The sequence below is a fragment of the Salvelinus alpinus genome, chromosome 39, assembly GCF_045679555.1.
Source record: "Salvelinus alpinus chromosome 39, SLU_Salpinus.1, whole genome shotgun sequence".
Lineage (NCBI taxonomy): Eukaryota > Metazoa > Chordata > Actinopteri > Salmoniformes > Salmonidae > Salvelinus > Salvelinus alpinus.
In genome coordinates this window covers 3,634,558-3,662,543 of record NC_092124.1, presented here as the reverse complement: position 1 = coordinate 3,662,543, position 27,986 = coordinate 3,634,558, and the positions used below count along the sequence as shown (strand labels likewise).

The 27,986-nt window shown below is 44.2% G+C and overlaps 1 protein-coding gene across 2 annotated transcripts; it reads left to right on the top strand.

The window, feature by feature from the left end:
• The first annotated feature begins 11 nt into the window (after positions 1-11).
• LOC139566640 (protein PAT1 homolog 1-like) lies at positions 12-27,924 on the top strand. 2 transcript variants are annotated; one of them, XM_071387884.1, is made up of 18 exons: positions 12-181; positions 1,292-1,568; positions 11,514-12,013; positions 12,418-12,498; positions 12,758-12,964; positions 13,419-13,526; positions 13,823-13,909; positions 17,854-18,071; positions 18,250-18,394; positions 18,967-19,084; positions 19,597-19,694; positions 23,579-23,638; positions 24,042-24,187; positions 25,913-26,072; positions 26,266-26,391; positions 26,607-26,698; positions 27,029-27,178; positions 27,654-27,924. In XM_071387884.1, the coding sequence occupies exons 1-18, from the start codon at positions 167-169 to the stop codon at positions 27,673-27,675; spliced, it is 2,610 nt and encodes an 869-aa protein (XP_071243985.1). In that variant the 5' UTR covers positions 12-166; the 3' UTR covers positions 27,676-27,924. The 2 variants fall into 2 exon arrangements, with proteins under 2 accessions (XP_071243985.1, XP_071243987.1); XM_071387886.1 differs by having other exon boundaries at positions 36-181; positions 1,466-1,568.
• Positions 27,925-27,986: the final 62 nt, after the last annotated feature.

Sequence of the window (27,986 nt, the reverse complement as noted above, 5' to 3'; positions counted from 1 at the left end):
GCACTTCAACGTTGTGGTAAATCGTGCGTCGCAGTCTCTCCCTCCTGTGCGTACTCGTGCACATAGACTTGGCTGCGAACACGCGAACTCCAATGCTGCGTAATTTGCGAGCCGCCTTCCACCAGAGACACTTGGGAGAATTGTACCTTTCACGGACCGAAGATACATGTTCCGTTTTCAGGTGAGCAGTGTTTAGATTACCTCTGGCAATTTATCTATACATTTTAGCTAGCGTTCCCTCAAGACGAGTTGAGATGTGGCCATTTTCTGGGGGATTTTGTCTTTTACTTATCGACTCCGTTGACAAAATGCCTCCGTGCGGCCTACCAAGCTTTCCCTGGCTAATTGTCCCCGGCACCTTGTCCCCCACCGTCAACGGCCTGGGTGTCCAGTGAACGGAGTATGGCTATGGCTGTCGGGCTCAACATTTTAGCTTAAAAGGAAAATACTAAAGAACGGATTTTTATTAGGAAATGTTCCAAGTTTGATACTATCGACGTGGATCCCGTGTGATGTAACCTAGCTAGCTAGTTTGCGCAGCTTTCCCCTGCTAACGTTAGCTAGCTTTTCTGGTTCGCTATTTTGTCTAGGAAACATTGTCTTGATAGGTGATAAGATGGCTAGCTAAGTCGCTAGCTAGGTGGGTCATGTTTGACAGTCCATTAAAAGGTTCAGAAGTATAATAGCTATGCAAATTTTCTTTGGAATGGAAATACAGTTTATTGTTGACAAGTGAGTGGATTGATAAAGCCAAGGTGACTTGGATCACTCTGCCTGTGAAATGCTGGACTGTTCTTCTCCGAATCATCTTCATAACTAACGTTAACATTTTCATAGACGTTAATGTCTTAACAGTAACGTTACATCTTTGGGTTAGCTACTTCAAAACTAGCGGCACCAATCAATCTAGCTGCAGAGGTAACTAGCTGGCAGCATTGACCTCCCCCATACACGTGGGTTCACGAAATACTCACAATATAATATATGCAGGGTTCTAATCATTCGCTATTAAATTGAGGGAAATCTGTAATTTCGTTCCTATTGTACCCAGAGCCTCATTCATCTGCGGATAAAGTCAATATTTTTGCTTGAGGAGCTTGCTAAGATACCTGCCTAGACTATAATTATCTGAAAACGTATTTTTGACATTTGTTGAAAAACAATATTTTGCATGAGGAAAAACAACATTCTAGACTTATTTCTTAAATCTGTACATTTCTTGACCTCATCACATCCCCTCCCTTCAACAACAATCAATATATCTCTTGTTGCTTCTCTTTCTCTCCCATAGCTCCTTTCTGTCATCCTTCCATATCTCTCTCATACCTTATTTCTCTCCTATCCCTCACCTGCCTTCCTCTCTCTCATCCCTCCCTCCTTACTCTCTCACCCCCCCCCTCCTTACTCCCTCTCCCCCCCCCTCCTTACTCCCTCTCATCTCTCTCTCTGTTCTCTCTCCCTCCAGTCCCTTGATGAAGATTGTACCCTGGAGAAGGAGGAGGGGCTGGTAGAAGAAGAAGATGAGATTGACCAGTTTAATGACGACACCTTCGGAGATGGGGCCATCGGTGAGTCACTTGCCCGTCTTTCACCAACTGGCTGACAGAACACATTAAACTGAATAATATAACAAAATATTAATATTTTATACAACTAAAACAAAATAAAAACTAGCAAACCAAGTCTGAAAAGTAACTGAAACTAAACTGAATAAAAAAATAAAATAGACAAATGTAAAAAAAATATATAAAAAAAATACAAGACTATAATAACCTTGGGGCATTGGACGTCCCCTTTAGCCTTGTGAGGGAAATGCCCTCTGTATAATCGCAAATAAAACTCGCACACTAAACAGTTTTGTAAACATTTGAAGCGTAACTTTCATATGAACATGGGAAAAAATGTAAAATACAAAAGATGCACTTTCTTTACGCAGTTTAGCAAAGTTGCGCCCAGCTGTGTTTTGAGTAACACCTGCTTCCGACCGGAAATATGGAAATGCAAGCGAAAGATGAGAGGATGTTTGGTACCTCGGCGGCAGGCTGTTTTACAGCCGGATGCAACTTTGCTAAACCGCGTACAGTAAGTGTAGCTTTTGTATTTGAAAGATTATTTCTTGCTTGTACTAAAGTTAAGTTCCAACGGTTTCTAAAACCGTAAGCAAGGATTATGTTAAAACATAGCGTCAGGATTGTAGTTCACATGGAGCATCTGAGAACCCCCCCCCCTTCAACCAATCGATAAAATCAACTATGTGTAGGCTACTGAGCTTGTCTGATGCTTTGAGCACACTGTGATTAAATAATTTAGACACGCAAATGAAGAGAACCTGTTCCCGACTCTCCCTCCCGCTGCGTCTTGCCTTCGCGGATTCTGCTGTTACGCTCCTAATAGGCTACAACAGGCATCGGCAGCCTATTCCATTTGGAGTGCCAATTTATTTTACCATTTCTACTGATCTGCATGCCAGTTATGATTTTTTTATACGCACATTTTCGTGGAACAGTTTAATTTATGATAGTCTTCATATCTCAAAGTCATTATGTGGTTAATCAAAATTCTAAAAGTAACTTCTATTGCCATTGCCAACTATGTAAAAATAGCCATGTGACCACTCCTACAATGAGAATGGTAAAATGACTGTAATAATAATGTATTGAGTGCATTAACATAAATTACCGTAACCAAACAAACATTGTAGATTACAATTATGGGAATTAATGGAAAATCTACAACTGGTGCTACTGGTGTGCCATCCCCTTGGCATCCGCAATACGTTAGTCCACTGAGAGAGGTGTGAATCAGACAGGAGTCTCGTGCCATAAAAAATGATATGCAGTACCAGTCAAAAGTTTGGACACACCAACTCATTCAAGGGTTTTTCTTTTCTTTTTGCTCTTTTTACATTGTAGAATTATAGTGAATACAACAAAACTATGACATAACAGATGTTAAAATGGCGCCGACAGATAGGGCTGCCGTGCTTATAGTTCTTAAAAAACTTTGCAGTATTTCGTTTTTTGTGTGTTTTTTCTTATATTATTAGCCCAGAATTTTTTTGTGCTGTTACATACAGCCGGGAAGAACTTTTGGATATCAGTGCGGCGGTAACTCACCAGCATTACGACCAGGAATATGACTTTCTAGAATCAGATCTTTTGTTCACACCCCCAAGGGCAATTGAAATGATTCCAGAGGCTGACCCAAAACACCGCCTGCGGAGGAGAGGTACTCGGAGTGGACTTCTAGTCCGGCTCAGGAGGCGTGCACACCGACCACCTCTTCCAAGTATATTACTCACTAATGTTCAGTGTCTGGATAATGAAGTTGATGAGCTCAGGGCGAGGATTTCCTTCCAGAGAGACATCAAGGATTGTAACATACTCTGTTTCACGGAAACATGGCTCTCTCGGGATATACTGTCTGAGTCCGTACAGCCAGTTGGGTTGTCAGTTCATCGTGCAGACAGGAATAAATATTGCTCCGGGAAGGAGGCCGGGTTTGTATGTTTCATGATTAACTACTCATGGTGTGATTGTGATAACAACATACAGGAACTCAAGTCCTTTTGTTCTCTCGACCTAGAATACCTCACAATCAAATGCAGACTGCTAAGGTCTATTCAACCCTGGTCTCGAATATTACTGCACAGCCCCCAAAAATAAAAAATGCCTGATTGACATAAAATTGGACCAACCCGCGGCACTATAGTTGCTACATTTGTTTTCCAAGCTGTCGCTACCATAGCATCCGTCAGCATTTAATACGTTTACTTTTCCACGCTTGCGAGACCTGTAACAGAATATTATTGTACCAGTGGTATTTTTTTTGCTACGTTTTTTTCTATCAAGTTATGTTTTTAATGCGTGCCGGACCAAGCAGCAAGAAACCAAAAATCTACCACTTTCACAGTGAGTGGGAGGCAGATAATTTTTTCACCACAACAAATTCAAAATGTGTGTGTGTCTGATCTGCCATTCAAACGTAGCTCTTGCTAAGAAGGGAATGTCGAGAGGCATTTCGAAACTGTTCACAAGAAATATAAAAGTGACTTTCCAGTGTTAGGTTCTTATTTTTCAGAGTAAATAACCCACGGACACTGGAGAAGCTTTAACCAAGTTTAATTCTTCCCAAAGGTTCTGTACAGCTGTAATCAGACAACAAAACATGTCCCACATCACAGTTATATACATCCTACTTAAGACACTCCCTCTATCCAATCTTTAGTTTATGCCCAAGAGAAAGAAGGTAACCAGATACCAACCCTGATTACTCCCTTAAGGGGAACTGACCTCACCCCTCACCTCCTGACCTCAACCCCTCCTTCACCTAATCCACAGATATCCATCTGTCTTCCCTATATCAACACATCGCTCTCCTCTCCTCCATCAAACACATTCCAAAGCCTTCTGGCTTTTTACAGAGAACCCTTAACTTCTGACACTAAACCCATTCTCTTCCACTCTTCCTTTTTAATGCTTCTTCTTCTCTATCATTTATTTAATATCTCAATGTTCAAAGTTTAGACGATTCCAACACCAGCTTAAAGTTAACTACGTAAGAGAAGTAAAAGAGTTGAAGTCTCAACTAGCTGCCCAACAATCGATCTTTACAAGGCCCAGCTCAAAATCAAAGGCAGCCCCAATTGCATCATTCCGGGACAAGAAACCGTTCCAGGATGGAGCAATTGTAAAAGAGGCCCTTTTTAGAAGCAGCAGAATCATTGTTTGATTTTAAAAATAAATCAGAAATCAATTCCGCTACTACGGATGTTCAGCTATCCAGAAATACTGTTACGCGGCGCTATGAAATGATGGATGAGGATTTCAGGGAGGATCTTAATAAAAAAGACAAATGAGTGCGTGTTATTTTCGACACATCTCAGTTGTGCATTTTCATCAGAATGGTGTTTGACGATTTGACTGCCAAAGAGGAACTGCTCAAAATCGTATCGTTGAAAGGAAAAACTTGAGGGGGGGATTTTTTATATTGGCATTCAAGGACTATTAATAGCACTCAGTTACCCATTTACAAACTTGTGTCCATAACTACAGATGGAGCACCAGCCATGACTGGCCGCGTCAATGGGTTTTATTGCCCTTTGCAGAAATGATGATCTTTCCAGACTTCCTCAATTATCACTGCATAATCCATCAACAGGCCTTGTGTGGTAAAATGCTGAATATGAAAGATGTCATGGATATCGCGCTCAAAATCATGAATTCTATTCATGCCAAAAGTCTGCATCTTCAGGTCTCAACTGGAAGAAAGCGAAGCTGAATACATAGACCTCTTGCAACACACGGGTGTAAGGTGGTTTAGTAGAGAGAAATTCCTGCAGAGATTTAAGGATCTGTTATTTGTGATCAAGGAGTTTCTGTCCTCAAAAGATGCCGAATATGAGCTGTTGGATGACAGTGTGGCTGTTGGATTTAGCTTTTTTGACCGACGTAACTGTTAGGCAGAATGAGCTCAATTTAGGGCTGCAAGGAGAAGACAAAAAAATTGTTGAAATGATTAGTTCTGTGACAGCTTCTAAACAAAACCTTGTGCTTTCCGTTTGGTGTTGATGTTGACGAAATTGCAACAAAAATTGCATCATTGTTTCACATGGAGACATCAGCCTTCGAGTGAAATTTTGACTTTGCAAAGCGACCTCCAAATCAGGGGATCGCTTTTGGAACCTTATCGTGGAGGAAAAATATCCAACATTTTTGGCATCGGCCTACCTTTGCGAGTCAGACATGTTCAGACATGAAGATCATCAAGTCAAAATAGCGGTCCACTCTAACAGATGATCACCTGCTTGAGGCTAGCAATCAGTAGCTACAGTGGTTTCTCCACTAAAAGTTTTGTGATTATGCAACGGACTTAGAGGTAATTTGTGGTTTAGTACATTACCCTGCGTCACCACTTCATTGCTCCAGACCAGCGCAAGGGGGAGTTAGAGCACTGATTATGCTTTTGGGTCCTACTGTGTCTCTAACTGACAATGAATGGGCGACATAAACCTAAATAGAAACTGATAATTGTGTACAACTTAAGTATTACTTACTAAAACTGTTGTTACACTAAGGTTTTTATTTTATTTTAAGATTATTTTGCTCTTACTGTAGTACTGTAGCCCCACTCCCGACTGGTAACGTTGTACAGTGCCTGAGTGGCGCAAAGGTCTAAGACACTGCATAGCCGTGCAAGCTGTGTTGCTACAGATGCCGGTTCAATACCCGTGCCGGCCTTGACTGGGAGACCCATATGAGATGACTGTAGGTTTTTGGTTTCTCCCTCTAAAAACAGAAATAATTCTAAATAATAAACTGTTTTTTTTTTAAAATTTACAATTAGTAACAATGTCTCACCCCATGTTCAAGAATGGCCTTTTTCTCACTCACTTTACGTTATTTGAAAACTATATCTCCAAAATGTTATTTTTTTTAACAAAGCTATTCTTATTTATTATTAATTTAGAATGATATAAAAGCCTCTTGGATATTCTCACAGATATATTATTAACCCTGTTATTAGCAGGACAATATACAGTTGAAGTCGGACGTTTACATTCACTTGGGTTGAAATCATTAACAAATTTTTCAACCATTCCACAAATTTCTTGTTAACAAACTATAGTTTTGGCCAGTCGGTTAGGACATCTACTTTGTGCATGACACAAGTAATTTTTCAAACAATTGTTTACAAACAGATTATTTAACTTATAATTCACTGTATCACAATTCCTGTGGGTCAGAAGTTTACATACACTGAGTTGACTGTGCCTTTAAACAGCTTGGCAAATTCCAGAAAAGGATGTCATGTCTTTAGAAGCTTCTGATAGGCTAATTGACATAATTTGAGTCAATTGGAGCTGTACCTGTGGATGTATTTCAAGGCCTACCTTCAAACTCAGTGCCTCTTTACTTGACATCATGGGAAAATCTAAAGAAATCAGCCAGGACCTCAGAAAAATAATTGTAGACCTTCACAAGTCTGGTTCATTCTTGGGAGCAATTTCCAAACGCCTGAAGGTACCACGTTCATCTGTACAAACAATAGTACACAAGTATAAACACCATTGGACCACGCAGCCGTCATACCGCTCAGGAAGGAGACGCGTTCTGTCTCCTAGAAATGAACGTACTTTGGTGCGAAAAGTGCAAATCAATCCCAGAACAACAGCAAAGGACCTTGTGAAGATGCTGGAGGAAACGGGTACAAAAGTATCTATATCCACAGTAAAATGAGTCCTATATCGACATAACCTGAAAGGCCGCTCAGCAAGGAAGCAGCCACTGCTCCAAAACCACCATAAAAAAAGCCAGACAATGGTTTGCAACTGCACATGGGGACAAAGATCGTACTTTTTGGAGATATGTCCTCTGGTCTGATGAAACAAAAATAGAACTGTTTGGCCATTATGACCATTGTTATGTTTGGAGGGAAAAGGGGGAGGCTTGCAAGCTGAAGAACACCATCCCAACCGTGAAGCACGGGGGTGGCAGCATCATGTTGTGGGGGTGCTTTGCTGCAGGAGGGACTGGTGCACTTTACAAAATAGATGGCATCATGAGGATAGGAAATTATGTGGATATATGGAAGCAACATCTCAAGACATCAGTCAGGAAGTTAAAGCTTGGTCACAAATGGGTCTTCCAAATGGACGATGACCCCAAGCATATATCCAAAGTTGTGGCAAAATGGCTTAAGGACAACAAAATCAAAGTATTGAAGTGGCCATCTCAAAGCCCTGAGCTCAATCCTATAGAAAATTTGTGGGCAGAACTGAAAAAGCATGTGCGAGCAAGGAGGCCTACAAACCTGACTCCGTTACACCAGCTCTGTCAGGAGGAATGGGCCAAAATTCACCCAACTTATTGTGGGAAGCTTGTGGAAGGCTACCCAAAATGTTTGACCCAAATTAAACAATTTAAAGGCAATGCTACCAAATACTAATTGAGTGTATGTAAACTTCTGACCCACTGGGAATGTGATGAAAGAAATCAAAGCTGAAATAAATCATTCTCTCTACTATTATTCTGACATTTCACATTCTTAAAATAAATTGGTGATCCTAACGGACCTAAGAGAGGGAATTTTTTGAAAAACTGAGTTTAAATGTAGTTGGCTAAGGTATATGTAAACTTCCGACTTCAACTGCATATTGGTCATGACTCCCGAGTGGCGCACAATGGGATTGCCTTGTAGTTCTCCAGCTGTATCCTCTGAACGCGAGCGAGGTTCGAGGGGAGGGGGCAAAGCATTTCGCTGCACACACAAGACGGACCCCACCCCTCCACACTGGGTAGCACAGAGCAACACATTTTAGGGGCATTGCATGGTGCTGACTAGGGAAACGTTCCTGCTGTTCTGTTCTTAGTGCCAGTCTGCACGTTCAAACTAAAACAATGTCACTAAGAATGGCATCTTAATGCTTTCGTTAATAAAATAATGATAAAAAATACTCTTTCAAAATGCCAATGTTTATTTAGTTATGGATCCATAACGAATTACTATGGGAATAAATCACTGAATGACAGAAATATTGGAACAAAGTTGTCTAGTGAAGGTTAACAAATTGTTGCTTACTGGAAAATACTCTTTCAAACACACAGTCACGTTGTACAATGCCATTATGACTATTAGCAGGTAGCTGGGCAATAGACTTGCCTAGAAGGAGGGTGGAGGGAGAATTCTATCGTCAAATGTATTTCTTAGTTGGGTTGGCTGTATCACAACCGGCTGTGATTGGTTGCAATTTCAGTTTAATCCACAAGAAAAAGTAGACCGCGTTATGAAGAGGGTCTGAACACCCCTCGTCTAACCTAATCTACTATATTTAACATTGCTCCCCCAAATATTTATTTATTCTTAGTTCCTTTACTTTAGATTTGTGTGTGTTGTGAAATTGTTAGATATTACTGCACTGTGGGAGCTAGAAACACAAGCATTTCGCTACACCCACAATAACATCTGCTAAACACGTGTATTTGACAAATACATTTGATTTTGATTTATGGAATTATGTAGTAACCAAAAAAGTGTTCAACAAATAAAAATATCTTTGAGTTTCTTCAAAGTAGCCACCCTTTGCCTTGATGACAGCTTTGCACACACTAAGCATTCTCTCAACCAGCTTCTTGAGGTACTCACCTGGAATGCATTTCAATTAACAGGTGTGCCTTGTTAAAAGTTAATTTGTGAAATTTCTTTCCTCAATGCGTTTGAGCCAATCAGTTGTGTTGTGACAAGGTAGGGGGGTATACAGAGAGAGCCCTATTTGGTAGAACACCAAGTCCATATTATGGCAAGAACAGCTCAAATAAGCAAAGAGAAAGGACAGTCCATCATTACTTTAAGATATGAAGGTCAGTCAATCTGGAAAATGTCAAAAAGCATCCAGCGCTATGATGAAACTGGCGCTCATGAGGACCACCACAGGAAAGGAAGACGCAGAGTTACTTTTGCTGCAGAGCATAAGGTCATTAGATTTAACAGCCTTAGAAATTGCAGCCCAAATAAATGCTTCAGAGTTGAAGTAACAGACACATCGCAACATCGTGAATCAGGCCTCCATGGCCGAATTGCTGCAATGAAACCACTACTAAAGACATCAATAAGAAGAGGAGACTTGCTTGGGCCAAGAAACACGAGCAATGGACATTAGACCGGTGGATCCTTTGGTCTGATGTCCAAATTTGAGATTTTTGGTTCCAACCGCCGTGTCTTTGTGAGATGCAGATTAGGTGAATGGATGATCTCCGCTTGTGTGCTTCCCACTCTGAAGCATAGAGGAGGTGTGATGGTGTGCTTTGCTGTTGACACTCAGTGATTTATTTATAATTCAAAGGCTCACTTAACCAGCATGGCTACCACAGCATTCTGCAGTGATATACCATCCCATCTGGTTTGTGCTTTAGTGGGACTTTCATTTGTTTTACAACAGGACAATGACCCAACACACTTCCAGGCTGTGTAAGGGCTATTTGGCCAAGGAGGAGAGTGATGAACTGCTGCATCGGATGACCTGGCCTCCACAATCACCCGACCTCAACCCAATTGAGATGGTTTGGAATGAGTTGGACCGCAGAGTGAAGGAAAAGCAGCCAACAAGTGCTCAGCATATGTGAGAAGCTGGTTGAGAGAGTGTGCGAGAGTGTGCCGTGAGTGTGCAAAGCTTTCATCAAGGCAAAGGGTGGCTACTTTGAAGAATCTCAAATATAAACATGTTTTGTTTAACCGTTTTTTTTGGGTTACAACATGATTCCATGTGTTATTTCGTAGTTTTGATGTCTTTACTATTCTACAATGTAGAAAATAGTAAAGGGGAAAAACCCTTGAATGAGTAGGTGTCAACCTTTGACTGGTACTGTATATTTTAGACTGCTCGACTAAAAAAAATCTTGGTTGACCAACGGCCTATCGACCAAAAAGTAGACTAAACGGGGTCAGCCCTACTGTTTTGAGACTGTCAGAAGGCACATGGTTAGCTTCGCTATAGCATGTCGTTTGGTGGCATACTAAGAGCATGAAAGACTTAGCCAACCACAAACTCTTATTTTTCTGAATGATAAAGGCACAGAAGGCGTTACCATCGACTGAAACACCTCCGCAACGTGTTATATTCTCGCCAGCAGAAGCAAACTCCTTTGTCGGCGACTCTTTCGTACGCGCCCATGTGTGCGCGATTGGCACTTAACGGCTGCTGGATGTTTTCATATGTTTCTGTGCGTCAGATTGGACACCTAGTCCACTGCGCAATTGTGTAGGCTATTGTGCAACACCCAACATGATTTTCCTTTCCATTATTCATGCCGTTTAGAATGACGACAAATTAGTCATCTAGTGGGCTTAAAAAATATATATCTGGTAATCAGGTCATGAAATGTTTTTGTCCTAGATTTATTGTTAGACCTAATGTGTATCTCCTTTAATGTCAATTCATAAATGGTGGGCAATCGAATTGTGAATGTGACTTGATTCAATTTGAATAATGTGAATAACCTGATGGTGAGAGCCCTGTAACAAATTGACTGTTGTAGTCCCCTTAAACATCGGCTGTAACATGGTCTCTAAAATCACCATGTCTCCATTTCTATAGTTATGCGAGTATTTAAACGGATGCATAGTTTCACATTTTCTTTCTCATCTTCTCAGGAACAGGCAATAGGCTACAGCACACGGCGTAGTACATTCCCCGAAAGCATCATTTACACTATGCAAATCTGTAGTGCATACACTATATCCAAGCCTTTTGTGCATACAATACATGCAGGGATATGCAAGTCTGTTTCTGCTTTAGCTAGCTTCAATGCTGTGGTCATGGTAAAATCTCTGTCGTGCCAACGACAAAGGAATTGCCTAAAGCAGACACACCGGCACCCTAGGTTGGTTCTAAATATCGTCCTTTACCTCACCGCTAACGTTACCATTCACAGTTAAAATCACCCATTCGTTAGTCATTCTTTATTACTTGGATGGATGACACCTGTGATAATGGAATTACTTATTACCTCCTACAGACGATGACTGGCAGGAGGAGCACAAGCGCCTAGCCGAGCTCGAAGAACAAAAGAACAACGGACTCGGAGGTTTAGGACTAGGGGCACTAGGGATGGGGGGAATGGGAGGAGATAACGCCTCCACTGTTCACCTTCCTCCTCCCGCCAGTCGTGTCCCCCACCCGTCTTCCCTCCCCCCACCACATCACTCCCTCTCGTCGATGCCCCCTCCGGGCCTGGAGAAGAGGGGGGGAGGCGACCTAGCCGAGTCCCTAGCCATGTTGATTCTCGGGGCGGACCCGGCCATCGCCAGTGTGGGTGGTCCAGCCGGGCCTGGTGACCGGTCCACTGGTCTCCCTCCTCCCCCTTCCATTCCCCAGCAGCACCACCACCCCTCCCAGCTCCCTCCCCACCACCCGCTGACCTCGTCTGGGCTACCCCCCGGCCCACTGCACCCCTCCCTGCTTAGCTACCAGCAGCATCAGCACCTCATACGCCGAGGGGCGGCCCCCATGCCACAGGTGAGACAATCTAGTATACTCTACTGTAGTAACGCTGCAGATCATTGTATCTTGTGCCGTGGTTCTCAAACCTCTCCTGGGTACTCCCAGCCATTCCATGTATTTGATTTATGCCAGAGTTAGGCACACCTGACTCAACTTGTCAACCAAATAGCAAACTCTTGACTAGGTGAATAAGGTGAGCTGGTTCAGAGCTACAACATCATTTTGAAATGTCTGGGGGTCCCCAAGGAGAGGTTCGAGAACCACTGATCTAGTATTCTGTAGCTCTATATGCTGCAGAACTACGTTATAGGGTTTGGAGAAGGAACTATCAGCTCGTTCAATGAGGGGCGACTATTATGCATCACTAGGGGAGCGGTGCCTTCTGACACGCTTTCTCTTCCTCTGCCTCTCTCTTTCAGATGAACTCACACAATATCTGGGAGAACAACTTGGGATTCGGGCCTGTGAGCATCACCCCTGGACTACTCACTCAAATGGAGGTAAGACACCTGCCTGTTTTGAAACAGGCTGTAACAGGGATGTACTTCCTGAATTTGTCAAGTAAGAACACTGCTTTTCGGTTACGAACTGTTTAGCTACATTGTGCCTTGCTGAATGTGGCCCTGTACTTTACATGAAAAACAACATAGCTGGCACATTTGCTCTCTGAATGACTTACCAGATCTTGTTTAAACCAATTTTATTGATTGTAGACTTTGATTCAAAAGTTAAACTCTCTCTTCTTCCCCCTCTTTCCAGGACAGTCCACTTATGTCTATCATCAAAGAAGTGGGGCTGCCCAATCGGCCTCCGCCAATGATGAGCGAGGATGGGCGGGACTTGTCGGAAAGGGCCCCCCCGCCTCGCTCGTCCTCTCCCGTGATTGGTAGCCCACCAGTGAGGGCTGTGCCTATCGGGACTCCGCCCAAGCAGCCGATGAGTCATGCAATGAATCATCAGCAGCAGGTCAGTGGGAGAATTATGCCCTTTCTCCCTCTTTTTAGTAATCATTATTGACTGTTACCTCATCTTCTCTCTGTATGCAAAATACTCCCACTTATAGTTATTTGTGTCATTTTGGCTCTTTCTTGTGAACTGTGTATACCCTTCTCAGTGTAGTTTTGTTTAACATGGCATTATTCTGCAGAAATAACTACTGTTCATAGTTATTAGACCAGTGGTCTCAAACTTCCAGTTCACGGGCCACATCTGGCCCCCGAGTTACACTATGGTGGCTCACGGGCCTGGAGTTTGAAACCACTGTATTAGACTATTAGTAAGTGCTTGGTGTTATCCTCCTGTTTTTGAATCTACTCTCTTCCTATCTGTTGCAAAGCTGGAGTTAACCCTCTGTGTACAGTTATAGGCTAATTAGTTGTATTGAAACCCTCTCCCTCTCTCTCCTGTGTGTGTGTTGCAGATCCACCACCCCACCGCCATTCATGTGCGAGCCCCGGTCCAACACCAACACCGCTACCCCCCTTCCTTCCCCGAGCGCATCTCTCCCAACACCCTCTTAAACATCGCTGTGAGTCCTACCTCTCCGGCCTTCCCTTACTTTATTAGGTGGGGCATGTGAAGTTGTGGAATGTTAAGTGTTTTATTTTGGTTGTCTGTTGTGATGTTTTTGACCAATTGTTGAATGAGTGTTTCAACAATTACTCAGTTACTTCCGTGAGGGTGGATATATAAATATAAATTATTCCATAGCAGCTAGCTTGGTTTTGGCTCAATAGCTTGGCTCATGGATGGACTCTCTAGCTCACTGCAGATTCAGGTTCCAGGTCAGTTTTGGTTCTGAGTTGGGTTCTCTCTCTCTGTTAGAACTCTCCTCTGTGTCGTCCTCCGTTCCCGGCCAGCATGGGCCCCGTTCTGTCCCAGATCCAACGCGCCCAGATGCTCAACTCTCAGGTGAGACTTAACCAGTGGCAACCTGTCATTCAGGTCAGGTGGGGCAGAGTTTAGCATGTTATTTTGGCATTAATATGTGTCACATATCAGTTTGCAAACTATGTAAAAAAGAAAAGTCATTGAGTTAATAAAGCTGCATACAAACATGGTCTCTTTTTTGCTTTCTTGAGTAAGGCAGGTGTTTCAGCCTAGCTCAGTGCTTGCGGCGCAGCCAGTGGAAAATACGGAGCGTAGGGGTTGGTAATGTTCTCTCTAGTTGCGCTGTGATTGGCTCAGTGTTCTGTCACTCATGGGGACACTATGGCACCGCAAAATCTATGGGTAGAGCTCAAATTCAAGGCGCTTGGGTGCTGCCATAGAGTTACATTAGAAGTGCCCATCCAAGAATCCAAGGTCATTGGCCACAGATAAAATTACGTCAAATCACATATCTACAGTAGCTTTGATTGGACTGATCGTGTCAACAACATACTTTCAAAATCTTAGCTAGCAAGCTAGCAGTCATCATGGATCAAGTCGACAATCTACTGTCAAATCCTTTTCAATCCTTGTCATATGAAGGGTAATGATAGATAAAACGTATCGGTGCTCAACGGCCATTGGACATAAACATTACACAACAAGTTGGAAATCGCAAATTCAACAATGAGTGGTTTGTAAGGAATCTGTGGCTAACTGCAAGCATTGCAAATCAATCATTAGCCTGCTATTCACTGGAGTGGATGTCTGGGTTTAAGGGTCTCTTTTCCAACCTTCAAAGGATAGACGTTCAACATTGGCCATGCTGTCAATTCAACATTACTTCTGCCGCTTTCAAAATAACTGGAAACTCGGAACTGGGAAATCTCAGACTTCAGTGAGTTAACGACAACTGGGAACTCTGGGGAAAAAACGAGCTCCGACTGGGGAAAATACATTTTGAACGGTCATCCAACTCGGAATTCCAAGTCGGGAACTCGGGCCTCTTTCTAGAGCTCCGACCTGAAGATCACTAACGTCATGATTCAACCTTGTTTTTTTCCCGAGTTCCCAGTTGTCTCGAAAGCACCATGAATCCGGAGAATGCCAGACTTTGATGACAAAATTTGCCCACCAAGGACTGCCGCGCCACCTTCCAGTTCATGTGAGCACAGAACAACAAGGTGAGTCCAAAAATGTATGCTGCTGCATAAATTATATAATATGCCAGGGATACATGTATACTGTAGTTAAGAATGTAATACTAAGTGTATGTTAGTAGCCCATGTGCCTCACCCTAATAATTTAGCCTACTGTTCTGACTTGGAGCTGCACATGTAGCCCTGAGCCTGTTTCAGAGAAATTTCATTGAATATTGTAAATGCTTTTGTGGTCTGCTTCTATGCCTACTTTATCCTGTGGTTCTGACTTGGTGTACAGGGGGAATATTGTAAGAACGGCCCATGTTCTGAATTCTGTTGCTATACGTTTCTGAACAAATGGTTATAATCGACTATGTCCGTCCTAGCTCGCTTATTTGTATTAATCAAAATTACGGATTGCCTCTTATTCGCTCGTTGTCCCCTTATGCCACAGTTTGTACATCTCAATCTTCATTAGAAACCACATTTTGTTTAAGCAATTCAGCCATCTCAGCTATGTATTTTTTTTTTTTTTTTTTGGGAAATAAATGAGACTGAAGGAACTGTTACGCTGCGAGACAAGGCTCCGCTGATAGCCAGGTGTAGCAGTTATAAAGCTGTCCCAACACCTTACATAGGTTCTAACAGTTTGTGAGCACCGTCTGTCAACGTTATAGTTCATTGAATGTGTTGTGTAGTGGCTTTGCTGGTATGCATCTAAAAACATTTTTGGGCGTTTGACCCACCAAGATGTACACGCTAAAAATCGTCACTGGCCTCAACACCTGGACTAAACACTCACCTGTGTTCTCATCTGTACACCTGAATGCACTCGCCTTGAGCCGTCTCACTTACAAGTTTGGCCACCTGGGGTGTATTCATTCGTAAGTGCACACCGTACCAAAAAGTGTTGCAATGTATTGGCAAATGAAGGAAACTCTGGGTAGTGTACTATGCTTTGTGTGTATGTGGGGTGGTGTTGAGAGAGATCCGATTGGCTTGTTGCGCTCTGTTTCATCTGAAATTTGGCCCAAATATGTTCTATCCCATTAGATCAGACCACTGTAAAATGTAATTTTGGTGGTTTTATGCTTCTGTAACACTTTTGTTTTATCTTAATGCTTCATCATTTATTTATTTTATATTGCTGTTAACTTTTGATGTGCTTTTTGCTGTTTTTTTTTTCATGTAATATTTCTGCTTATAATATTATTATTTCTTGTAAAAAAAAACACAAAAAAAACAACATTGTTAAAAAAAATTCTATACGGTAATTTAGTCCCTCCGTTTCAGACCTTTTGCTTCCGATTGGTGCGTAGGGAATACACCGCATGCTCACTCCCTATGAACAAAAATGATTCACATGTACATTTACATTACATTTACATTTAAGTCATTTAGCAGACGCTCTTATCCAGAGCGACTTACAAATTGGTGCATTCACCTTATGATATCCAGTGGAACAACCACTTTACAATAGTGCATCTAACTCTTTTAAGGGGGGGGGGTTAGAAGGATTACTTTATCCTATCCTAGGTATTCCTTAAAGAGGTGGGGTTTCAGGTGTCTCCGGAAGGTGGTGATTGACTCCGCTGACCTGGCGTTGTGAGGGAGTTTGTTCCACCATTGGGGTGCCAGAGCAGCGAACAGTTTTGACTGGGCTGAGCGGGAACTGTACTTCCTCAGAGGTAGGGAGGCGAGCAGGCCAGAGGTGGATGAACGCAGTGCCCTTGTTTGGGTGTAGGGCCTGATCAGAGCCTGAAGGTACGGAGGTGCCGTTCCCCTCACAGCTCCGTAGGCAAGCACCATGGTCTTGTAGCGGATGCGAGCTTCAACTGGAAGCCAGTGGAGAGAGCGGAGGAGCGGGGTGACGTGAGAGAACTTGGGAAAGTTGAACACCAGACGGGCTGCGGCGTTCTGGATGAGTTGTAGGGGTTTAATGGCACAGGCAGGGAGCCCAGCCAACAGCGAGTTGCAGTAATCCAGACGGGAGATGACAAGTGCCTGGATTAGGACCTGCGCCGCTTCCTGCGTGAGGCAGGGTCGTACTCTGCGAATGTTGTAGAGCATGAACCTACAGGAACGGGTCACCGCCTTGATGTTAGTTGAGAACGACAGGGTGTTGTCCAGGATCACGCCAAGGTTCTTAGCACTCTGGGAGGAGGACACAATGGAGTTGTCAACCGTGATGGCGAGATCATGGAACGGGCAGTCCTTCCCCGGGAGGAAGAGCAGCTCCGTCTTGCCGAGGTTCAGCTTGAGGTGGTGATCCGTCATCCACACTGATATGTCAGCCAGACATGCAGAGATGCGATTCACCACCTGGTTATCAGAGGGGGGAAAGGAGAAGATTAATTGTGATCGTCTATATATACTGTTATGTGAAATGGGTGTTTGCATAAACACACGAGAGGAACATTTTGTCTGAAGAGATCCTTGAATTGTACACACCTCTCACTCTATCTTGGTTCGTGCAAGTGACTGTGACCACCACCTCAGACCAATTGGCAGTACGCCCAGAACGTTGCTCTGGGATCCTTTTCAGTTTCAAGGTCCTAACTTTGAGAGAAGCCTCGTCAGTCACATGCAGGAACCAACGTTAATAATGAGTAATGTAAATCATGCTTATATAACTTCTTTGTGGAGCAGTATATAAGGACTGAAAGGGAACCTGCTTTTTGGAATTTTCATCAAGCTTGGATTGAGTTTGAACTTCTCTGGATGTGATAATAAAAATTGATTCATTTACATTGAGTTTGAGTCCTTAAATTTCCACGACACACATTCAATGCCAGCCTCCCTCTAAAATATATCTATTTTTTTCTTTCCTTCTCCCTCTCTCAGGTTGCTGGCTTCCCCAGGGGCTGTCAGGGTCCCCCGTTGCTGCCTGGTGGCGGAGGCTTCAGGCCCTTCTTCGGCCAGCCCCCTCCCCACAGGATGGGTCCCCACCCCGGCGGGCCCCCTCCCAACCACGTCCCCTGTCCCATCATCCGGCACAACACCACGCACCTGCACCCCCAGCACCGCCGCATGCTCACCCAGAGGATGCAGAGTAGAGGAGGGTATGTAGACTGTGTGTGTGTATTAATAATTTGAGTTGTTCCAGCATCCGCATGTCACAGTGCTGTTGCCATAAACTGCCGCACGAATTTCCTTGAATTGCTAATGCTTTATTTTCAGCTAACCTGCAGCTGTGGAGCCTCTTTCTCACTTTGCCTCCCCTATCGTCTTTCTCCCCAGTGAGCGTGGCGGGCGTGTGGGGGACTGGCGGAGCAGGGACCCCTACAGTAACTTGATGACCCAGAGGGAGAAGGAGTGGGTGGCCAAGATCCAGATGATGCAGCTGCAGAGCACTGATCCCTACCTGGACGACTACTACTACCAGGTCAGTACAGCCAAGTCAATGGAAAAAGCCACGGCCCTGTTCATTAGGTACCAAACGGAACAAAATGGACTGAAATAGGGAGTGAGTAGTTGGTCCTATAAGAAACGCCTGTTTTTTGTTTTCTGGTGCAAAATCTTTTAAAAGTTTTTTTCTTCTGCGTGCCCTAATGAACATTACCTTGGTTTGTATTCACTAGGTGCAATTCACTATCGTTACCAGGCTAGACGGACCAATCCTGAATGGGATAAAGAGGGAAGCATGTCATAAACAAGATCATAATGTACACCAGGGAAACAACTGTTCCTGTCATTCAGACCCTTTATTAGTTCCACTTGGTGGTCTACCTCAATCAAATCCCTGTTCGCCTGCTTCTAGGGACCGATAGGTCTTGCTATCCTTTGACCTTTGTCAGAGCTCCACCTTTTAATTGAATGTTAATAAATAGATGTAGTATACTCCTGATACATTTTTATATGATTAGGAAACTTTTTTTCAGTAGTTGTCCCTGTTTATGGTGGATTAAATGCAGAAATATGTAATTAAATGGATGCCAATTTTGTGTTGCCTGGCAGAATTACTTTGAGAAGATGGAGAAGAGGCAGGAGCGAGACAGAGACGGCGTGAGGAAGGAGCATACCACCAAACTCATCACCCCCCAGGTGGCCAAGCTTGAACACACCTACAGACCAGGTAACGCATGAATGATTATCATAAAACTAGGATGATACATGATGAAATCCAGACCTGAGTTCAAATAGTGATGGCACACTACCTGGTGTACCAAATGGGCAGGGTTTGCACTTTGGGGACTATTGCGTTGGTTCCTAAATAGGCCGGGTTTGCACTTTTGGGACTTTTTTAAAAACCTTTATTTAACTAGGCAAGTCAGTTAACAACAAATTCTTATTTTCAATGACAGCCTAGTGGGCTAACTGCCTTGGGGGCAGAACCACAGATTTGTACCTTGTCAGCTTGGGGATTTGAACTTGCAACCTTTCGGTTACTAGCCCAACGCTCTAACCACTAGGCTACCCTGCCGCCCCTATTGCATTGGTTCCTTTGCACCAGGCAAGCTCAATCAAGTATTAAAAAGAGAACCAATACCATTTTAACCAAGATCTTATTAAATAATCATCACATCACCTTTGTGTGGATGTATCTGTGACATGCGTGTGTATCGTCTCCTCCCCCCTCCCCCACAGTGCAGTTTGCAGGCTCGCTGGGTAAGCTGACTGTGTCCAGCGTCAACAACCCCAGGAAGATGATCGACACGGTGGTGACTAGTCGCACTGACGACGAGGTACGTACTACACACACACACACACACACACACACACACACACACACACACACACACACACCACAATCTCTCCAGACTCCCGTGTCTCACGAGTTCTGCCATTCTATCTCCTGCTGTTTTTGTCTCTGACGTATGTTCCCAGTTCCTTATCACGCTCTGTTCTTATTATATTGCTTTTGTCTCGCTACTCCAGATGTTACTGTCAGTTGTTTGGTCTATCTTTCCTGCATTGATATGGAGACAGGACAACATTACTTATTTTCAGGAACTTGTTGGTTCCTTTTTTCTGGGCTCCGTTATTTACTTAACAAATAAGAAATAATCAAAATGTGCATTTATAAATCATAACAATTTTAATCGAAATACAGCTGTAAACAGAAGTCAAAGATCAAACATACAACTGATGTCTCTCCTGAGTTCTGCAAAATAGGATAAGTCCAAGTTGCTTTTAATATGCTTGCAGTCAACCCCTAGTGATGTAACTGCCTAGGTCAATACCTTCTACTCATGAGACCAAGCCCATGCATATACAATTTTACAAACTTGCAGGAGAGACACTAGTTCCAGTGTTTTCTAAGGGCTCAGCAGTAATTTTCCACTCCCCAAGTTGCTTTATAGTAGGATGTCTGGGTTGTTGCCGTAGGAGGGCAACAATGCACATTTGTGGCCTGCTGGAGGTAATTTTGCAGGGCTCTGGCAGTGCTCCTCCTGCTCAAAGGCGGAGGTAGCGGTCCTGCTGCTGGGTTGTTGCCCTCCTACGGCCTCCTCCACGTCTCCTGATGTACTGGCCTGTCTCCTGGTAGCACCTCCATGCTCTGGACACTACGCTGACAGACACAGCAAACCTTCTTGCCACAGCTCGCATTGATGTGCCATCCTGGATGAGCTGCACTACCTGAGCCACTTGTGTGGGTTGTAGACTCCGTCTCATGCTACCACTAGAGTGAAAGCACTGCCAGCATTCAAAAGTGACCAAAACATCAGCCAGGAAGCATAGGAACTGAGAAGTGGTCACCACCTGCAGAATCACTCCTTTATTGGGGGTGTCTTGCTAATTGCCTATAATTTCCACCTTTTGTCTATTCCATTTGCACAACAGCATGTGAAATTTATTGTCAGTCAGTGTTGCTTCCTAAGTGGACAGTTTGATTTCACAGAAGTGTGATTGACTTGGAGTTACATTGTGTTGTTTAAGTGTTCCCTTTATTTTTTTGAGCAGTATATATATATATATATATATATATATATATATATAAAAAAATCTGTTGTCTAGGACCCTATAAATGTAGTGGGGGTAGGAGTCTTATAGCCCTTCCCCTTATATTAATACAACATAAGCATAATCAACTATTATAATACATCAAACATTTGGTGCAGCCCTTATCATGACCCAAAGTTGGCCCCATCAAACCTATCTACTGAAATAAAACCGCTATTATGGGTATTGTAGTACAGTGGTAACCAACCTTTTTTGGTTACTGTACTCCTAAAACACTTTCACCTGCCTGAAGTACCCCCTCATGCTCGTGCGTCCGCCGTGATTCCAAGATTAGGTGTAAATTGGACCAAATTAGGATGAATATCAATATTAGTCAATTAACTGAGAGTGATGATAATGTATTACTATAATACTAATGTACTCTGAACATCAGTTATCTTTTTATATAACTTTTTTTCAGATAAATTATACAAAAACAAAGCTCACATTTTATACACATACTCCCAATACATGTAACCCATATGTATAGACTTGTGTATGACCAAATGAGGACTCTCCAATCAATGAGAGAGTTTACGCTGTCTCTCACTCACAAGCTTTGTCAGTCTTGGGGGACATGTGGCAACAGCAGTGATCAGGCTTTTCTCCAAGTAGAGTTCGCTCTTGTGCATGGTCTTCATTAGGGTCATGGATGAAAGTCTCACTTCATATAAACATTGTAGATTCAAAGGGCCGCAGTTCATTCGTTGTACATTTCCCCCCAAGTCAGGATATTCCTTCACATCACACCAGAAATGTGACACTCTTGTCTCCGAGTACCTCATCTTCAGGCCACGGTTTGAGGACACGTACAGAAGATTTTCCTGCAGTCTGGTAGGACTGTTGTTGGTACTGTCAGTCATGAAAGGATTATTCACCCAGTCAAGTTTAGCAGACTCGTTTTCAATGTCAGGGAAGTAGAAGTTGAACTCAGTTTGGATAAACGTGAGCTTACTGTTTTCACCATAGGAGCTCTGCCAACATCACCTGTAGAAAGGTAGGTGTCAAGCTGCTGGAGACTAAGTATATCCCCATCTTTGCCTTTCCTCTCCCAGAGTTTGATCTTCTTTATGAATCCACACACTTTGTCATACATGTTTTAGAATGTGTGTATTTTTTGCCTTGCAGAGTTAAGATTCAGGTGGTTCAGTTTGCGGAACACAGCAAAGTGGGCTACCCAGTCTGTGCCCTCCAACACGACCACGGGGGGGGGGGGTGCGAGTGCTCAGACAGAAAATCACTTCGGCCCGCAGCTCAAAAAAAGCCTCTGTATCGTTTTCCCTCTGGGTAGCCAATGGATGTCGGTGTGAAGCAGTAGCTGCTGGTACTCAGTCACACTGTCATCACAGAGGCTTTCAAAACAAGTCAGTGATTCGGAGGACTGGACTGGATAAAGGGAATCACTTTCACTGCCTTTTTCTAAAAACATCATGGAACTCCGGACTCATTCTCTTGCTGGCCAATGCCTCCATGTGAATTCCATTCAACGTCCGGGTTTACTTTGTGCGCAATTGATCCTTTCATTCTCCCAGTCATTGATGCCGCACCATCCGTGCACACACGAACCACGGATTTCCAATCCAGATTGTGTTCTGAGGATTGTGTTCTCCCGGTTAAGCTTCTCACAGGACCGAATGTGCTCATTCATTTCCTAAATGTCTCAGTATCGCACAAATGCAATCAACTCTGTTTAAAAACTGACATCCGTCCGTTCGTCCAGCTGCAGGTCAAATGAACAGGAATTGAACTTTCCCACCACTTGATCAATAATATCAACGCCCATGTCGTCGATTGTACAGCACACCGTGTTATTTGACAATGGTACGGTCTTCAGTGCATCAGCGGCTGCCTTATCAGTCATAGTTTCAGTGAGGATAACAGCAGCAGGCAAAATGAACTCCTCGGCTATAGTGAATGGCTTTTTTGACTTGGCCACAAGTAGCGACATAGCGTATGAAGCCTCCAATGCTTTGGTTGACACTAGTCACTTATTTTAATTTCTCTTGACTTCCCTTAAATTCTGACTGCTTTCCATGGAAAACTCTGTGGTCTTAGCCACACAGGAAAGAGGCTTGGTGGTGTTGTAAATGGGTTAGTTTCATGCTATTATTTGAGAGCCCGTCGTTGCAGAGGAAACAGGAGGTGAAACTGAAGACTGTTAATGAAATTGACGTTACTTTGATTTTTTCTTTTTTCCACGGGTTCACTTGAGCTGGCTCTACTGCTGCTTGAAAAAGTGTGTTTCAGCCATTGATCCATAGCTAGTTTCAACTCAAAGCTAGCTGTTAGCTGAAATGGGGAGCCACTAGTGTGGAGCAGAGGGTCAGGTGCACTTGGGCGTGAGCAGAGGATAAACAGGCGGGCAGAGGCTAGGGAGACCGAGCAATGCACACCGAAACGAAGGTTTTGGAAAAGTAGTCCCATAAATATAAAATAAACTGGAGATTTCACCCCAGTGACCTCAGTAAATCTTTTCTTGTCTATTAAGATTGAAATATATATATTCGGCACGTTTTGGAATAATGTCCCGCGTACCCCTGGGGACTGCCCACCTACCCCCCCGGTTGGGAAACACTGCGGTGGTACAGTATTCTGCTCCTCTAACCGCTCCCTCTGTCCCACGCAGGAGAAGAGAGAGAAACAGGTGTGGAATAAGAGACGGCAGATCCTCTACACTGTGGAGAAGGTAAAGAGGAGGAAGGGGAAATTCATTTGTTTTACCTTGATTTTCTTTTTTCACTTCCTCTGCCTGTTTTGAACTCTGCAGTGCTCTCACTCTTAACATGTGTTATATCTGTATAAACTCCATTATCTCTTTGTAACCATCTTGTGTTGGTACCTTCTTGCGTAGCTAGCTAGCAGTAACTATGTGCCTAAACGTTGGTGATGCCTATTCAATTATTGGGAGCATATATATTGTGCAATATCTTTATTCATTTATTCTATTTTTTCGCATTTGTAACAATTTACTACTACCTACTCATTATCTATGACGCTCTGCACTATTGCCACGCATCCCCCTAAAACACTCTTGAGAGCTTGGCGCTCAGGGGACCCTAACACGATCTCCCTCCCCCTCTCTCCATCAGATGTACAGTCTGCTGCTGGAGGTGCAGGACTTTGAGAAGCGCTTCATGCAGACGCCGGAGGAGCAGAGAGAGGCCCTGCTGGAGCAGCACAAAACCCACACGCTGCAGCTCTACGCCTCCCTGAAGGAGAAGGAGTGGGACGACAGGTGAGATGGAGGGATGGGTAGGTGGGAGAGGACAAGACCCACACTCTACAGCTCTACGCCTCCCTGAAGGATAAGGAGTGGGACGACAGGTGAGATGGAGGGATGGGTAGGAGGGAGAGGACAAGACCCACACTCTACAGCTCTACGCCTCCCTGAAGGAGAAGGAGTGGGACGACAGGTGAGATGGAGGGATGGGTAGGTGGGAGAGGACAAGACCCACACTACAGCTCCCTCGAGGGGAAGGAGTGGGACGACAGGTGAGATGAGAGATGGATAGGGGGAGGAGGGAGAGGACAAGACCCACACTACAGCTCCCTCGAGGGGAAGGAGTGGGATGACAAGGTGGGATGAGAGATGGATAGGGGGAGGAGGGAGAGGACAAGACCCACACTACAGCTCCCTCGAGGGGAAGGAGTGGGACGACAGGTGAGATGGAGGGATGAAGAGGAGAGGATGGGGTACGTGAGGGAGAGAGGGGGAGGACAAGACCCACACTCTACAGCTCCCTCAAAGGGAAGGAGTGGGACGACAAGGTGCGCAAGGTCCAACAATAACTTTGTCACGGACCCAGTCGGACAAAAATCTGTTGACCCCGGACTTGGGGTAGTTAAAATGCATAAAGATCATGCAAGGCCTATAGGTTGGCATGCTTTCTCTCTATATTCAGCTACTAAAAGGCTACATATTGTTATTATGGCTTGAAAAAGCTGTGTAATATAATTTAGGCAATGTAGGTCATTACATTGTATTAGTTGCAATAATTGTTGTTTCTAAAGTATGTCATTTTGAGAAGAGTATTTTTTTGTACATTTCAAAACAGGACGCTTCCCCTTTTTAAGAATGAGTCCCAGAAAATAGATATCTGGCTCCAGTAGGCCGGTCAAGATGAATGCTAGGTGTGTTTTTATAGCTTTCTTTTTGAAGCCATTCAACAGTAGCAAGCAGTAGGTTCACTATTGAAGGTTTACGTTTGTAAATCACTTCCCTTAAAATAAATCAGCGCAACGAGTGGATTGACGAGCGCTGCTCTTTGCACACAGCCCGCGTGTGCTGTGTGACGGCATCAACACGTTCTGCTCAAGCAGTTGTGACTTGCGGGGGGGTGGGGGTGGTCCTTGAAGGAACTGCCAATCATTTTGCGTGTGGTTTTCAATAGACTGCGACCGAGCATGTGAACGTTGACCTGGAACGCAGAAATGCGCCGAGGGAGTTGACGAGATCCACTGGGCCGACACATTTATTTGCTGGCCCCGGGGCAGCGGGCCGTCGTTATCGTCGGCGCCTGGGTGAGGAAGGAAGGATGGAGGGAGAGGAGGGGAACGTGGGTCCCTGAATTCCAAATGGACTCCGAGCTCCTCCTCCCTAGACGCTTGCGTAGATCTGAAGGGTTGTGATCGGTGGAAATGACTATTGCTTATACCGATCCAATCCTTTCAGATCGGCTTGTGCCTAGGGTGAAGGGGCTAGGGAACGATTTGGAATTAGGGGTAGGGAGGAGCGGGAGGGGTGAACATGACCTCCCCATACCCTGCAGCTTCACCGCTCCCTCAGCCAACCGGCAGTCACTAATGTTCAATGTTAAGTTTCAAGTAGTCAACCCCCCCCCCTCCCCAGCGCTATTTGGCGGAAACCCTAATTGTCCCGAAAAGCTTTGCTTCCCCCGTCACTAATATTCACCACAGACTCACTCGCCTCTTCTCCTCCATCTGTCCCCACATCCTGCAGGGTGAGTGACGAGCAGTGCCTGTTGATCATGTCGGTGCGTAAGGGAAAGCGCCTCATCTCCAGGCTCATCCCTTTCCTGCCTCCGCTGCAGGCCGCCACCGTTGTCATGGGGATTGCCCGGAACCTGCCCGCCCTGGCCAAGAAAGACAAACAGGACCAGGTATAGATAGAGGCACACATACACACACAGTTGGTTAGCGTCAGGTCTTTATTGCAAAAAACAATGTTGTCTATGAGATACTCAAGCCCACACACACAGAGACGCACGCACTCACACATGCATACATACTCACCTACATAGACGTATTTAATGCTCATAAGTGGTCTATAATTGCTCTTCCCCTCTCCCCCAGGTGCTGTGCTGGTTGGTGGAGCCCATTGCCGTGGTGATCTCATCCCTATCTAGCGCCTCGCTCACAGATTTGCTGCAGGAGCTGCAAGGCAGCGAGGGTCAACTGTCCAGAGTGTTACAAAATAAGGTACCTGCACTGACCCACTATACAACCTGCCTGCTGTTAGAATGATGCAAAATAGTGCACGTTATTTTTCTCTGTCCAGCTGTGAAAATGGTTCAGGTTCAATGACGATAAATAAGGCCATGATATCATTGACGTTATGAAGTCGGTGCACTCACTTTTCCTGTCCCCGTCTCTCCTTTTCTACCATCTCGTTCCTTTTCTCTCCATCCTCCCAGTTTGGTGTGACGCTGCTTTACCTGATCCTGAGTGAAGGAGAGAGAATGCAGAGCTCCAACCCCACCTGTCAACTCATGGATGACAATCGATGGTGAGCACAGCCCGCCCTTTTACTAGTCAGAAACCGGTGTGTGTTTTGTGATTGGCAACATTTAGAATGGCTGTTAGATTTTTACATTCATCAATATTAGCTAGTATTGTTCCATCAGAAGCTTAAAAAAATAAGGTACCAGTAATGGCTAGTGATGCATGGTCAATGTCTCCACCTAGCGGCAGGTTTGGGAAACACAGCAACTACAAACCTATACATCTTTTTTGGATGTTGATAACACTGTTTGTTTATTGTGGTTGCAGTCTTAACTCTCCACCTTGTCTGTGTCCTTTCGCTTCTTGCTTTCCCTCCCTCTCTTCGCTCTCGCAGGACAGAGTTGGTGTTCTCTGTGACCAGGGAGCTGCTCAACGTGCCCTCCTCGTCCCTGTCCCCTCCTCTCTTCACCCCTCCCAACCTGCTCTCTCTCTTCTCGCGCTACGTAGACCGACAGAGGCTGGAGCTGCTGCAGGAGAAGTTACAGTGAGTACAGCCTCTCGCGTCCTGAAGTGTGCTGTTCCTACCTCCCCTTCAATGATTTGAAAAGCATGGATGGTAAACAAGTTCACATGCACAATGCCTTGGCGCTTTTTGAGTACATTGTGTTAAGGTGCTGAGGGTTGTGAGTTCGCATCCCAGTCGGAAGGGGAATTTCCAATTTGTCACACACTTCAGGGTGACTGAGGGCGGCAGTTAGCCTAGTGGTTAAGAGCGTTGGGCCAGTAACCTAAAGGTACCTGGTTCGAATCCCTGAGCCGACTAGGGGTAAAATCTGTTGACGTGCCCTCGCAAGTTAAATCGCTTGGGATAAGAGTGTCTTCTAAATTACTCAAATGTAGAATGGGAGGAATTGGATTTAGTACACACACGTTCTTCTTTGACCATCGGACATTTACTTTGGACTCCATCTGTTTACTGCTTTCTCACAATAAACCCTCCTTCCTTTTCTCTGTCTTAGGATCTCCGCATTGTCGAGGTAGAAGTGACGACAGACATCAAGAGAACCCCAGTTGAAGCGTGTGTGCGCAGAAGAGTAGGATGTCTACTAGGGTTGATAATGATTTTAATCCAGCAGAATCTCTTGTCATTTTTTTCTTTGTGTCCTTTAGGTGTGTATGGGGATGCGTGTGAGTGAGCGATGAAACTGAGAGAAAATAAAATCAGCTTTTTTTTATTCTTAACGTTGATGCCTGTGATAAAACATCAAATTAAAAAGTATTTCTATTGTATACAACTGTTTGTGCTGGTTTGTTTCACTCTTCGTCTCATTTGTTGAAGACTAGCAACCAAC